Source organism: Dasypus novemcinctus, chromosome 14 (assembly GCF_030445035.2).
Source record: "Dasypus novemcinctus isolate mDasNov1 chromosome 14, mDasNov1.1.hap2, whole genome shotgun sequence".
NCBI classification, from domain to species: domain Eukaryota; kingdom Metazoa; phylum Chordata; class Mammalia; order Cingulata; family Dasypodidae; genus Dasypus; species Dasypus novemcinctus.
The window spans coordinates 108993830-109009392 of NC_080686.1; the positions used below are offsets into that span (position 1 = coordinate 108993830).

The 15563-nt window shown below is 49.6% G+C and overlaps 1 protein-coding gene across 12 annotated transcripts in view; it reads left to right on the plus strand.

Moving 5' to 3' along the window:
- The window catches only part of MROH1 (maestro heat like repeat family member 1), a 95557-nt gene that overhangs the window by 51512 nt on the left and 28482 nt on the right, over window positions 1–15563 (plus strand). For all 12 annotated transcript variants that reach the window (XR_009180543.2, XM_058276178.1, XM_058276182.2 and 9 more), the window contains exons 13-14: window positions 4504–4577; window positions 6904–7026. Coding sequence is in view for 11 of the 12 variants with exons in the window: in XM_058276178.1 (XP_058132161.1) it covers window positions 4504–4577; window positions 6904–7026 (197 nt within the window). In the remaining variant the exon portion in view is untranslated. The remainder of the gene's footprint in view (window positions 1–4503; window positions 4578–6903; window positions 7027–15563) is intronic.

The following is a 15563-nucleotide window of genomic DNA, read 5'->3' on the forward strand; positions in this document are numbered from 1 at the left end:
TCTAGAAGATTCCAGAGGAAGGGCTCATGGGAACACTATTGCTCAAGTTATTGTCTGTCGTTAACACTTTATCTGTGCCCTTTATATTCAGAGGTTGGTTTTTCTGGTTATAAAATTCTTGGCTCATATTTCACTTCCTTGGGTGGCTTTAGATATATTACTGCATTTTCTCGTAGCATAGGGTTGCCAGATCTAGCAAAAGTAAACAAACAGATGTCCCAAAATTGGCTAGAAGAACAAAATTATTTGTTGTTCAGCTGAAATGCAAACTTAACTGAGTGTCCTGTATTTTACCTGCCAACCCTATTCTGGCATAAAGCATTGCTGCCAAAGTCTGGTGATAATCTAATTTTCTCTCCTCTTATATGCAATGTATTTTGTTGATTTTATTTTTGTTTCTACTTTCATTTCTAGATGTCCAGAGGATTTTTCTTTGAAGTCCCGTAATTTTATTCGACTGTCTTGGCATTGGTCATTTTGAGTCGGTGGGTCCATCTTCTCAGGCGCCTTTTAGTGTGTTGAGTTCTAGGATTCATATTCTGGCCCCTTGCTTTGGTTTTCTTCCTGAGGAGCTCGTATTATCTATATGTTCAGTCTTCCTTACCTGTCTTCAATATCTGTCAGTCTCTCCTGACTAGTTTTTAAAATTGTTTTGTCAATTGTAATGAAGGCACCACACCATGCAAAAAGTTAATAATAGGAAAACTGTTGTGTGTGTGTGTGGTGAGGTTGGTATGTGGGAACTTTGTACTTCCCCCATGATTTCCCTGTAAACCCACAACCCCTCCAACAACAACAAAAGATCCAGTGCTATGTTTCTAAAATTTTCTTACACAAATCATTCCAGCTGTACCCATCAGGAGCTCTCTCAGTGTGCTCCATTGTGACATACTCCCATCGTTGTGCTTCCTGGCACTACATGCAGCTCCAGGCCCGTTATGTATATCCCTTGCCCCAGTCCTAGAATCCGCTATTTTTCCAAGATGTTTGGTTCCTTTTATTGGAGAGCGATACTGGAAATCAAGATCTGGGCTTTAGCTGTGCTTCTTTCTGTTTGGTGCTACTGGGTCAGCACTGACCTCTGAGCACACACACATCTGTGAAGACTTCTGCGTGTGTCCCAGTCCTGCGGGAGCGGAACAGCGGTCTGTACGTCTCATCTCCACGCGGGTGGCCAAGCCCCCTCCCCTTGCTCATCTGTCACCTCCTGGCTCCACCACTCGCCAGCCATTTATTTGATCATTCACTTCCAATACGCATGCACAGTGGTTTCAGAATTGTTAAACTGCCTCTGTGGAAACAGCTTCATCAACTGCAGTACCTGCGTGTACAGTTCCTTTTGACTTCAGCACACAGTCTCATTTCAGAAGTTAGCTCAGCCCCTGTCTCTACCCTTCAGTGAAGTTATTTCAACCAACTGTGCTCCTTGTATGGTAGGTTCACTCTGTACCGTAAAGTTCTATGGGTTTTGACAAATGCGTTGTATCGTGTATCTGCAATTATAGTATCATACAGAATAGTTTTCATTGCCCTAAAAAAATCCCCCATGCTTCACTTCTTCAACTCTTTTCCTGAAAACTCCTGAAAACCACTTATTTTTTCACTGTTTCTATAGTTTTGCTTTTTCCAAAATGCTATCTAAATAGAATGATATAATTAGACTGGCTTCTTACTAAACATAGTGGTACGCATTCATCCATTTTTTGGATGGCTTGATAGCTCATTTTTCAAAAAGAATTATTACCTTAAATATTTATTTTCTTTATTAGAGAAGCCGTGGGTTTACAGAACAGTCATATATAAAATACAGGATTCCCATCGCCACCCCGTTAGTAACCATCTGCATCGGTCTAGAACACCTGCTTCAAGTGAGGAAGGCTCGTTTTTATATTGAACTGTTCACTGTAGTCCATGGTTTAGGTTCACTGTTTGTGCCATGGATTAAAAAAAAAAATTCTGCCACCATGAGTCCACTCTAACCTTCCCTCTTTCAGTCGTATTCAGGTGTATATTTTAATGGTGGTGGTTGCATCCCCAGTGTCATGCTGCCATCTTGACTCCTTTTCATCTCTCCGTTTTCAATCGTTTTCTCCTCTGTATCCCGTGAGGCTTTACCCATTGTGCTCACTCCCTCATGTTTCCTTTAGGTTAGTCTTCATTCTGAGATGATATTTTTCTTTTATTTGTAATTTGTTCCTCAGTTCTGTCACCTCATCTCTGTTTTCCTAATTTTGATTTATGCTTTTCTTGCATGTTTTGCTTCATTTCTTCGTGCCTTTCTGCTTGTCTTGAAGTATCAGCTGCAGCTTTGCTTTGTTTTGTGGGCTTGTCTCTCTGGTCTTCTTTCTCACTGTCTGGAGACGACATCCTTATTGTTTTTCTGGTAACTGCTCTGCAGGGGGTTGACGGCAGAGCTGCCCTGTCCCTGTTGTGTGAGGGCCCCGGCCTCGGCCTGCGCTGCGGCCCCTCTGGGGTCCCTCCTGGGGGCTTCCTGACTCTCCCACTGGCCCACCTGCCCCCCGCAGCCCTGCGCACTGGTTTGCAGTCCCCGGGACCCCGTCCACCTGGCACAGCTGCGGATGCCACCCACGGAGGGGCACTGGTTCTGCACGTCCCCACGGCCTCCCTCCCACCGCCCCTCCCCCCATGGGGTGCCCACCCCCCGCCCCCCGCCCGGCCAGCTCCTTGCCCGGCTCCTCCCGGGCGCCCGCCCGCTGTTGCTCCTCCTCAGCCTCCCGGTGCTCCCTTCACAGCAGAGCCCTGCCTCGGGTCACTTCCCACTGCCCAGCTGCTTTTCCATCTCCGTGGGGCCCACGCCCCGGCGGCTGTGCTGGGCCGCGTCCTCAGCATGGGGAGGGCTGGCCGCTGTCTCCACATGAGCTCGAGCCTGGGGGTACACGTGGGAAAGGGGACCCTGCTGGAGACCGGGGTGGGGGGTGGTTTGAACCTCAGGGGCAGGGAATTGGGGTGATCTCATTCTGGGTCCGTGCCCGCCCCGGGCCTCCTCTGCTGGGAGGGCCTGCTCTGCCCATGCCCGGTGCTGCACCTGGCTCCATCCCTCAGCCCCGTCCTCCTGCTGGGAACCGTGAACCCCTCCTGAGTGTTCACAAAGCACGCCTGGTAAGGAGCCGCGTGGAGCGGACCCCTGCGTGGCCCGCCTGGCGCTGCGGACTCGCCCGTTGTCGTCTGACAGCCGAGCAGCCAGTCTAGCCTGCTTCCTGCGTGCCCCACTCGTGCCCAGCGCATCTTCCGCAGCGGAGCCGGCTGCTGCTGCTGCAGGACAGTTTGTCCGTGCCCTGCGAGCTCCATCCGATTGCCTGTCACCAGGAATGTCCACTCGGGCTGTGGCCAGGCTGGGGTTCTGAGTGGGGGGGCTTCCTGGCCGGGCATGCCCCCGGCTCCAGGGCCAGTCACTCGCCTGCTTGCAGGCTTACCTGGCGGCCACGCCCCCTGCCCGTCGACGCAGCCCTTGCCCTGCGTGGGGGCCGCTGGGGCGTCTCTCAGAGCTTCTGGGCATCTACATTTTCCTATGGACAGTCTGCCGCTCTCTCAGCCCCTCGCTGGGACTCTGGGGGCATGTGGGCCGGGCGCTGTGCCACCCCATGGCCACCCTCTCAGCCCGCTTCGTGCTGTCTCCAGTGGACAGGCGTTCTGAACTCACTGCGGTACTTTCTCTCAGCTTTTCCTCGAGGGGTAGTTTTTTGTGTGTCTCGCCTGAATACAGGTTGGGAAGATAGCCTTGCGTGTAATTGTGTAAAAGGCTCATGGTTTTGTCTCGCGCTTAGGTCTGTCCTGTAGCTTCCTGGCACTTACAGTGCGCGTCGCCTTGCCATTCTGTGTTCCCTGCATGAGCCCGGCTCAGCTCTCCTGGACGGGCTCAGCCACCCCCAGCTCCACGGCTCTTCTGCGGCATTGGGACGGTGACCCTCCCTCCCTCCGAGGCGTCAGAGGTGCACTCAGGCTGCCTAATCCAGAGCGGCCCAGGGCCCTCCTCGGCACACTTGGCTTTTATTTTTCCTAACCGCTGCCACTTCTAAAATTGACTTTTTTGTCCCCATTTAAAAATCAGGAAATGGAGGGTTATGAAGGTGGTTCTGAGAGTGAGCGCCTAGGTCCCCTGGCACCATGTGGGGCCCCACCCCAGACCCGCTGGCTGCCCTTGGGTGGCCGTGCTGTCCTGAGCTGCTGGGTGGCTCTGGTGCTGTGGGCTCTGGGGCCCACAGAGGAACTGCCCCGGTGTTTGAGCCTCAAGCCCACGCTTTCACACACTGCCTGTTAGCTTTCTCATTAGGAAAGATCATGTTATTTGAGGAAAAAACAACCCTTGTCCCCTGGAGCTCAGCAAGTGGCTTTTGCTCTGGCCCTGCCCTCGTCCCCACTGGAGCCCACGGTGAGGCCAGGCTGTGCGGAAGCAGCCGTGGCCCCCCAGTGGGTGGTGTCCTCCAGCCCTCGGCCTCCCCTTCGGTCTGGGGGAGACTGAGCCTCCTCGTTGGTTTCTTGCAGCTGCTCAGATGGAAGTCAAGAAGCCCTTTATCCTCTCTTCCATGAGGCTTCCTCTCCTGGACACCAACAACAAGGTAATTAGACTGGGCCGGTGCACGCCAGCGCCCGCTCCCCAAAGCCACGCGAGCGCGGCCCGCTGGAAGGGCTCACGGAGCCTGGGGGACGTACTCGAGGCCAGGTTCAGTGAGCGGAGGAAGACTGACGTCAGCCGGGGAAGGGACGCAGGCAGAGCCAGGCAGGCGGCCTCCCCGCGTCAGGGCGGCAGCAACAGGCGGCCACCCCCTCGGAGGAGCCACGCAGGGGAGCTCGCCCGAGCCTCGGCAGCGGGGTTTGCGGCAGGGTCCCGTGGGGTGATGGGCCAAGGCCAAGCTGGCCCAGCGTGGCCCCGAGCCTGTCCAGCCTAGCTGCATCACCAAGCGCTCTCAGCAGGCCCAGCCTCCCGTTAGTTGCGCTGTTAGCACAGACTGTGGCGCGGCTCAGCCCCGGGTAGACGTGGGCGCTGTTAGCAGGCAGCACAGCCCAGGGGCTCAGGGCCGGGGCTCAGGGCCTGAGGCAAGACCAGTCCTTCACCGTTCACCAAGCTGCCCAGGGACCGTGGCCAGTCACCCGTGGCCAGCCCAGAAGCTGCTCGCCCTCCTGGCCCTCGGGCTGCTCTAGCCTCCGCAGCGGTGCTGGCGTCCACGGTCCTGCCTGCTCGTCAGAACTGTCTGCGAGAGTCTTGTCACATTTCCCCAGAAGCTTCTGAAATGGACCCTCGTCCGTGACAGTCACGTCAGCTCCAGTGCCCCAGACACGAGCCACAGAATCTCACGTTCCCTGATGTTGTATCCTGAAATACCCCGAAACGGTCTGTGGGTCCGCACAGAGCCCAAGCTGTGACGCCAGCCACCTTGAGCCCCGAGAGCCCCCTGAGCCCTGACACCTGCGCTGCTCGCCCAGGCGGCACCGCCGGGCAGTGGGGACAGCAGCATCCTGAGCGCCGGCCTCGGGGCCTCGCTGGAGCAGGGCCGAATGACTCGTGCTCTGGAGGAGGCGGGGGGGAGGTCCAAGGGGAGCAGAAGACCACGGCAGGATCAGGCCCGAGCTGGCTCCCGAGTGCCAGAGGCCCTGCTGGCAGCGTCAGTCCGGGGAGAGCAGCTGTTTGTGGCCCCAGCTCACCTCCGACCCGGGCGGAGCTGCCCAGGCTCCTCAGACCAGGGGCCTCCCTCTGCAGGGTGAGCAGAGCCGTGGCCCCGGGCTGTGGGGGCATGGCACGAGCAGGCCCTGCTCAGGGACAGCAGCCCCAGTGGCCCGCACCAAGGAGGAGCCTGGGTGGGGGCGACGGCCCATTCAGAGCCAGGGGACCCGGGGAGAGTGCTCGGGAGGGAGGGTGTGGGGGTCCAGGAGGCACGGCGGCAGGGCTGTCGGGACTTCAGAGCTGCTGGAATGGAGTCGGCCTGAGGCTTGGTTGGGCAGTCAGAGGAAGGGACCTCGTGGGGTCCAAGAGGCACATCCTGAGACACCTGAGCACGTCCAGAGGCTCCTGAGAGGCTGCCATGGAGGAGGGAGCTGGGGGAGCTGCTGTAGCCAAGGGACTGTGAGGGAGATACATGAGGGTGTGGGTGGGGTGCAGCGTTGGGCATAGGCATGGGTGCAGGTATGGGTGCAGGAGCAGGCGTAGGCACGGATGCAGTGGTGGGCGAGGCATGGGTGCAGGTGTGGGTGCAGTGGTGGGCATAGGCATGGGTGCAGTGGTGGGCATAGGCATGCATGTGTGGTGCAGGAGCGGGTGTAGGCATGGGTGCAGGTGTGGGTGCAGTGGTGGGCGAGGCACGGGTGCAGGTGTGGGTGTAGATGCGAATATGGGTACAGGTGCGGGCACGTGTGCAGCATGGTTATGAGTGCAGAAGTGAGTGAGTTCCTGCCCCCCCGCCTGGGCATCGTGACGCCCTCTGAGCTCCTGCCTCTAGTCCCCTTCCTTTTTTTTTTTTAAAAAGATCCTTTTAAGACCCTTTTTTTTAAAAAAAAAAAAAATTATTTATTTATTTAATTCCCCTCCCCCGGTTGTCTGTTTTCTGTGTCTATTTGCTGCGTCTTGTTTCTTTGTCCGCTTCTGTTGTTGTCAGCGGCACGGGAAGTGTGTGCAGCACCATTCCTGGGCAGGCTGCACTTTCTTTCACGCTGGGTGGCTCTCCTTATGGGGCACACTCCTAGCACATGGGGCTCCCCTACGCGGGGGACACCCCTGCGTGGCAGGGCACTCCTTGCGCGCATCAGCACTGCGCATGGGCCAGCTGCACACGGGTCAAGGAGGCCCGGGGCTTGAACCGCGGACCTCCCATGTGGTAGGCGGACGCCCTAACCACTGGGCCACGTCCGCTTCCCTAGTGCCCTTCCTGATGTCTCTTTGGTCCTGGGCAGGTGAAGCGGGCCGTGGTGCAGGTGATCAGCGCCATGGCCCACCACGGCTACCTGGAGCAGCCTGGAGGCAAGGTGATGGTGGAGTACATCGTGCAGCAGTGTGCGCTGGGCCCCGAGCTAGAGGTAAGGGAGGGCCGCCCTGCCTCCTTGGAGCTGGGACCCACGTGCGCCTGGCCGCTGCTGGGCACTGATCCGGGAGGCGAGGGGCTTCCTCTGGTCCCCTGTTGAGGTCTTGGCCACCCAGGGGTCCTGGTGCCGTGGGTTAGCTCTAAGGGGCCGAGAGCAAAGGAGAGGAACCTTGTTCTTTTTGGGGTTTTCCATGTCGAAAGTCACTAAACAAATGCCAATTTTTTCTTGAAAGGAGAGCAAGTTAGAATGTGATGCAAATAACCCAAGTGATTAGGTGACCGCGTGAGCACAGAATAAACCTGCCAGTTCACTAGTCCAGTGTATCTGTCCCTGTGGTACCCACTGCACCCCCAAACCAAGCATTCACGGCATGGCAGCGCAGTTCCACGAGAGTGGGTACGGAGAGTTTACCTGTCATTTAATAAGAGGAGAATTTCTTGAGCATAAGCCTTTTATAAGGAAGTCAGCTTGGTGCTTTTTTCCTGGAGGCCTCTGAAGGTGGGGTCTTCATTGGGCCTGTTTAGACGCTGGCGTCCTTGTGGCAGTTTTGTAGGTTGTTAGTCATGAACTGACTGCCTTTGTCTGCTGGCCAGCGTTGTGTGGACTGATGGTCTTTTAATACTAGTACACTTTAGTAGACCCCTGGGCAGGAAGTTAGTGAACTCCTAGGATAAAGAGGACGCTGCGATGATGTCTGCCCCATGTTTGGGGTGATGTCCTCGTGCCCTGTCAGACCCCTTGCTCAGCACAGGCTGGGCCACCCATGTCAGGAGCTGGAGGGACTGGGCACTGGGGTTCCAAGGTAAAGGGGGATGTGGGGTGCACTCTGGGGTGTTGGCTTGACTCACTGCCTCCCAGTGTGCACGGCGAGGCCCTCTGTGCGCCTACGAGTGTGTTGGACTTTGGGGCCTGCATGTCCCATGTGGGCCCGGTCAGCAGGCCAGAGCACGCTGTAAGTCTGAGGAGGCGCACAGGGAGTGCGGAGTGACTGACAGCCAGCTGGGTGCAGAGGCGCTGGAGGAGGGAACGGGGCCACAGCAGCTCACTGGGAATCAGAGTCCCCTGCATGTTTCTTTTCAAAACCCCCTTTACACTCATGCTTGCTTTTTTTTTTTTTAAACTTGCATTGTGATAAAATATGTACAACATTAAATTTTAATTTAATTTTAACCACTTTCAAGTGTACACTTCAGTGGTATTAATTACACTCACTATGTTGTGCTCCTATCAGTACCAACCCTTTAATGTTCTTTGAGAAATGTAAAGATTAGAATTATTACTATTATTGTTGAATTGCTAATTTGCCATTTTGTATGCACTTATTTTTCCCCAAACTTTCTTTTAAAGTTAGATTTACTGAAGTGTAATTTACATATGTAAGCTTATCTTTTTAACCGTACACTTAGGTGCTTCTTGAAAAGCTCGTGTGGTCTTCTAGCACCATGTCAGGATATAGAAGATTCCATTAACCACAGACTCCCCCTTGCCTCTTAGTTCCTGGCATCTATGATTTGTTTTCTGTCCCTGTAGTTTGCCTTTTCCAGAATGTCATATAAAGAGAATTGTACAGTAGGTAGTCTTCTGAGTCCGAGTTCTGCTGTTAGAATGCACCTGAGGTTCATCCACATTGTAACGTATCCATAGTTTGCTCCTTTTTCCTGCTGAGCAGTGTGCCACTGCATGGACACCGAAGCTCGTTTATCCATTCAAAATAGTGGAAGTGCATTTACCTTGTTTCCAGTTTGGCAATTATGAATAAAGCCATTGTGAACATTTTGATACAGGTTTTCATAAGAAAAACATTTTTGTTTCCTTGGGTAAATATAAATACCCAGGAGGGGGATGCTGTAACAAATGGAAAATACATGTTTAACTTCAGAAGAAACTTCCAGACTGTTTTCCAAAGAAGGAAAGTGGCAAAAGGCAACTCTACAAGTGCAATGTTTCTGCCGAGGAAAGCTCGTTAGAGGTTCCGAGTGCCCGGCGTTTTTGGGGAGGCTGGTTACATGGGCATGCGTCACCAGCCGTGACCTCCAAACTTCAGACTCCCAGAAGAAAAGCAGGAGCTCAGTGCTCAGGGAGCCTGAACAGTCTTACCACTCAGGCAAGGTTGCCAAAGCCACGCTCCAGACACCGGGCAGCTCGGCCTGCAGGCAGACTCCTGCAGATGAAGGCAGCTGGGCCGGCTCTTTCCTTCCTACACATTGTCTTTCAATACCTTTTTCCTTTCGTCTATATTTTTTTAATTTATGGGCATAAAATTGTACATAATATTCCCTTGTTGACCTTCTTGTGCTTGTAGGATCTGTGGTAAATCTCCTCTTTCATAACAGATACTGATAATTTGTGCCTTCTCTCTTTTTTCCTTGATCAGTTTTGCTAGAAGTTTATCAATTTTATTGATCTTTTCAAATAATTGGGATTTGGTTTTCTTGATTTTTTTCTATTTTTATTTTTAATCTCACTGACTTCTGTTATTATTTCCTTTCTTCTGCTTGCTTTGGGTTTAATATGCTCTTTTTCCACTTTATTTCTGTGGAAGCTTGGAACACTGAGTGAGTGAGACCTTTCTTCATTTCTAACAAACATTTAATGCTGTAAGTTTGCCTCTAGGCACTGCTTCAGCTGCATTCCACAGATATTGTTATATTGTGTTTTCACTTTTATTCAATTCAGAATATGTTCTAATTTTCCTTGTGATTTCCTTTGTGACCTATGGGGTATTTAGATGTGTGTAGTTTAATTTCCAAATATTTGGGAGATTTTGTTGATGTCTTTCTATTATAGTTTTCCAGTTAAATTCCATTTTGGTCGGAGAACTTTGTATGATTTCAACCCTTTTAAATTTTCGAGGCTGTTCTATGGCTCAGAATTTGGTTAATTTGATGGAAGTTCCACACGCGCTTGAGAAGAGTATATTCTGCTGCTGCATGGCGTGTCTGTAGGTATCACTGGACTTGGTTTGTCGGGTACATTGTTTGGTTCCATTTCCTGGCAGATTTTCTGGCTCCTTTTTCTCTCAGTCACTGAGAGAGGTCTTTTTTTTTTTTTTTTTTTTTTTTTGCGAGTTAACTATTTTTTTTTTTGTCTTTATTTATTTTTTTAATGTTATATTCAAAAAATGTGAGGTCTCCATATTTCCCCCACCCCCCCATCCCACTCCTCCCCCCATAACAACAACCTCCTCCATCATCATGAGACATTCATTGCACTTGGTGAATACATCTCTGAGCACTGCTGCACCTCATGGTCAATGATCCATATCATAGCCCACACTCTCCCACGTTCCACCCAGTGGGCCATGGGAGGACATACAAAGTCCGGTAACTGTCCCTGCAGCACCACCCAGGACAACTCCAACCCCCGAAAACGCCCCCACATCACATCTCTTCCTCCCATTCCCTACCCCCAGCAGCCACCATGGCCACTTTCTCCACTCCAATGCCACATTTTCTTCGATTACTAATCACAATAGTTCATGAATAGAATATCAGTAAGTCCACTCTAATCCATACTCTATTCCTCCATCCTGTGGACCCTGGAATGGTTGTGTCCACTCCACATCTATATCAAGAGGGGGCTTAGATTCCACATGGATGCTGGGTGCAATTCTCCTGCTTGCAGTTTTAGGCACTCTTGGCTCCCTGGTGTGGTGGTTGACCTTCCTCACCTCCATGTTAGCTGAGTGGGGTAAGTCCAATAAACCAGAGTGTAGGAGTTGCAAGTCTGTTGAGGCTCAGGGCCTGGCTATCACATGGTCAGTCCAGAGATTCAGGTCCCCTGGGTATACACTAAACCCCAGCACCAACTACAGATCTGGTAAAAGTAACAGGAGAGGCTTGTGGACAAAGATCACATCTGAGTCCAGCTCCATCACATAGAAACACAAACTCCAAAGTAGGGCCAACTGACATGGCACTGAACTCCATCTGCCATGACTGTAGAACCTGTGGGTCTCTGCAGCCCTCAGAAGAACCAATACCTGGGGTTGCATCTACTTTATCTGTCTCTGGGACTCTGCTCAGTTGTGCATAAGGGATACCCCTCTGATAACCTCCCGGCTCTTTTTGGAGACTCATAGCCATATAAACTCATTTGTCCTTTCCATTTCCCCCTTTTATTCAGGTCAAAAAGCATTTTTAACTCCTGGTATTACATGTAGACTGAGATATTCCACTGGTCTGAGTTGACCCTTTTATTCAAGGTCATTTTCTAGTTACATCATCAGCTGGTACTTGGTAGTAATCCCTCAGAGCCAGGGAGGCTCATCCCTGGGAGTCATGTCCCACGTTGGGGGAAGGCAACGAATTTACATGCTGAGTTTGGCTTTGAGACTGGCCACATTTGAGCAACACGGAGGCTCTCAGGAGGTAACTCTTAGGCACCCTGCAGCTCTAGGCCTTGTTCTTATTTCAGGTGCACAGGCTTACAAGCATAGTCGTTAGTATCAAGGGCTCATTAATGGACCTTCCTTCTTTTTTGGTCTTTGCCATTGCACTTGGGGGATTGTTGCTGTTCCTTTAGGGACTGTGATAGAGCTCCCCTGGCTAGGAACTCAGCACTCCCTCAGTTGTTGTTTTTAATTGTAACCACTATGAAAATATCCAAACATTTTTATGTACCCTGGATAAATGCCCTGGAGAACTCCCTGCCAACCATGTGTCCCCTGTCAATAACATCCCACACCAGTGTTCCTCCACTGCCATTGTTGAACCTCTCTGTGATCCAAAACTTCTTCAAAAATGAAGCCCAATATTGCCAGGTTCCATTAATAGTAAAATGGAATGTAGTGATGAGTTTAAAGGTTAGATATAGAATACATATTGATTTAGAAAAATTAAGGTAAAAATAAATTGGGATATCAAAAAATTAAAAAATGCAAAAGCTTTGTTTTTGATGTTTTGCCTTCCATCACTGTAATAAGTATTGCCCTGTATGCAAATTGGCCAGGTAACTTCTTCCGTCTTTTCTTCAGTGTCTATGTTCTTTCTTTTTCTTTTTTCTTTTTTCCTAATTATTCAGCTTATCTTCACAAAAGATTTAGATCACGATAATTCATATATACAATATACAGTATTCCTACATATCCAACATAAAACCCTTTTCCCTTCCACAGCAATAATCTTTTTACATGTTCATACTATATTTACTGAAACTGATGTACAGATATTGACACAATAGCTTTCAAACAAGGTAACATTTGGGTTTACATTGTGGTTTATATTTTAGACTATACAATTTTCTAAATTTTTAGTTATCTTATGTTTTACATTATGATTTACATTTTAGTTTATCAGCCCCTATACATTTTTGGTGTGATTTAACATGTCTTATATCCATCCTTGCGTACTCTTGTGGAATACTTCTATTGCCCACACAGTTACATTGATTCCACCTATTCAATACCTCTTTCCCCCTCCCCTCAGGGCCCACAGTGACAGTCAATCTTCATTGCTTAATGGACCCTTTTTTTTAAATACTTTTTTTGTTTTGTTTTCTTTTTTTTAAGATTTATTTTTTATTTCTCCCCCCCCATTGTCTGCTCTCTGTGTCCATTCCTTGTGTGTTCTTCTGTGTCTGTTTTTATTCTTGTCAGTGGCACCAGAATCTGTGTCTGTTTTTGTTGAGTCATCTTGCTGCATCAGCTCTCCGTGTGTGCGGCGCCACTCCTGGGCAGGCTGCACTTTTTCCACGCTGGGCGGCTCTCCTTACGGGGCGCACTCCTTGTGTGTGGGGCTCCCCTATGCAGGGGACACCCCTGCGTGGCACGGCACTCCTTGCACCCATCAGCACTGTGTGTGGGCCAGCTCATCACACGGGTCAGGAGGCCCTGGGTCTGAGCTGCGGACCTCCCATGTGGTAGGCGGCCGCTCTATCCATTGAGCCAAATCCACTTCCCTTGCCCGTTGTGTTTTGCTCATTGTCTGCTCGTTGTTTTTGCCCGGTGTCTGCTTGTTGTTTGTCTTCTTTAGGAGGCACTAGGAACCAAACCATTGTGGGAGGCAGGCACTCAACTGCTTGAGCTACATCTTTTCCCCTCATTCCTCATTTTAGTTTTTTGTGTTCTCACTCACTCTCTGTATTCTGACTAAAGGTTTGTCATTTTAATTGCTCTTTTCCAAAAGCCAACTTTTGGTTTTGTTGATCCTATTATTTTTCTATTTCCATTTCATCTACCTCTGCTCTAATCTTTTTTTAAAGCAGTTTTATTCACAAACTATACAATCCATTCAAGGTGTACAGTCAGTGGCTCTCAATGTAATCTGTTGTGCTTGCATACTCACAATCAATTTTAAAACATTTTCATTGCTCCAAAAAGAAAGTCCCCATATCCTTTACACTCCCCTATTATTGACACTTAACATTGGTGTGGTAGCTTTGTTAAAATTAGTAGAAGAATATTTAAATATTACAGTTGACTATGGTCCATCATGTGCATTAGGAGTATTTTTTCCAATATACCCCCCTATTATTAACTCCTTGTAATATAGCAGCATACATTTGTTCTAGTTAATGGAAGAACATTCTTACATTTGTACTATTAACCACATTCATCGTCTACCGCAGGGTTCTTATACAGTCCTATGTTTCATCCTCTAGCTTTCCTTCTAGTGACATACATGGCCACAGACTTCCCCTTTCAACCATAACCACACACACGATTCAGTGCTGTCAATTAGACTCACAGTAATGTGCTACCATCACCTCTATCCATTTCCAAACATTTACAATCAATTATTAAAAATTCTGCACAAATTAAACATCACTTCTCCATTCTCACCCTCAGTATATCTTCTGGTAACCTATATTCTAGATATTAATGCCATGAGTTTGCTCATTATATTTAGTTCACATTAGGGAGATCATACAATATTTGTCCTTTTGTGTCTGGCTTATTTCACGTGACGTAATGTTACAGGTCCATCCATGTTGTCACATGCATCAGGACTTCATTTCTTCTTACAGCTGTATGATATTCCTGTGTATGTATACACCACACTTTGTCTATCCATTCTTCAGTTGATGGGCACTTGGGTTGCTTCCATCCTTTGGCAATTGTGAATAATTCCACTATGAACATCGGTGTGCAAATGTCTGTTCAAGCCCCTGCTTTCAGGTCTTCTGAGTGTATACCCAGCAGTGGGATTGCTGGATCATACAGCAGTTCAATACTTAGTTTCTTGAGGGACTGCTGAACTGCCCTCCACAGTGGCTGCACCATTTTACACTCCACCAGCAGCAAGTGAGTGTTCCTGTTTCTCTACATTCTCTCCAGTACTTGAAGTTTTATGTTTGCTTAATAGTGGTCATTCTACTACGTATAAATGATAACCAATTATGGTTCGTTTTGATTTGCATTTTCCCAATAGCTTGTGAAGTTGAGCACATTTTATTTTTTTATTTTATTTTATTTTTTTTAAAGATTTATTTATTTATTTAATTTCCCCCTCTCCCCTGGTTGTCTGTTCTTTGTGTCTATTTGCTGCGTCTTGTTTCTTTGTCCGCTTCTGTTGTCGTCAGCGGCACGGGAAGTGTGGGCAGCGCCATTCCTGGGCAGGTTGTACTTTCTTTTCGCGCTGGGCGGCTTTCCTCATGGGCGCACTCCTTGCGCGTGGGGCTCCCCCACGCGGGGGACACCCCTGCGTGGCACGGCACTCCCTGCACGCATCAGCGCTGCGCATGGCCAGCTCCACACGGGTCAAGGAGGCCCGGGGTTTGAACCGCGGACCTCCCATATGGTAGACGACGCCCTAACCACTGGGCCAAAGTCCGTTTCCCTGAAGTTGAGCACATTTTAACGGGCCTTTTAGCCATTTGTATTTCCTCCTTGGAAAAATGTCAATTCAAGTCTTTTGCCTATTTTTTAATTGGGTTGTTTGTCTTTTTATTGTTGAGTTGTAGGATTCCTTTATATATTCTGGATATTAAACCCTTTTCGGATATGTGGTTTCGACATATTTTCTCCCATTGAGTAGGGTGCCTTTTCCCCTTTTTGAAAAAGCTCTTTGAAACACAAAAGTGTTCAATTTTGAGGAGGTCCGGTTTATTTTTTATTGTTGCTCATGCTTTGAGTATAAGGTCTAAGAAACTACTGCCTAGGTGGCGGACTTGGCCCAGTGTTTAGGGCGTCCGCCTGCCACATGGGAGGTCCGTGGTTCAAACCCCGGGCCTCCTTGACCCGTGTGGAGCTGGCCCATGCGCAGTGCTGATGTGCGCAAGGAGTGCCCTGCCACACAGGGGTGTCCCCTGCGTAGGAGCGCCCCATGCGCAAGGAGTGCGGCCTGTAAGGAGAGCCGCCCAGAGCGAAAGAAAGTGCAGCCTGCCCAGGAATGGCGCCGCACACACGGAGAGCTGACATAACAAGATGACACAACAAAAAGAAACAGATTCCCGTGCCTCTGACAACAGACGCAGACAAAGAAGACGCAGCAAACAGACACAGAGAACAGACAACCGGGGTGGTGGGGGGGGGGGGAGGGGAGAGAAATAAATAAATCTTTAAAAAAAAAAAAAGAAAGAAACAACTGCCT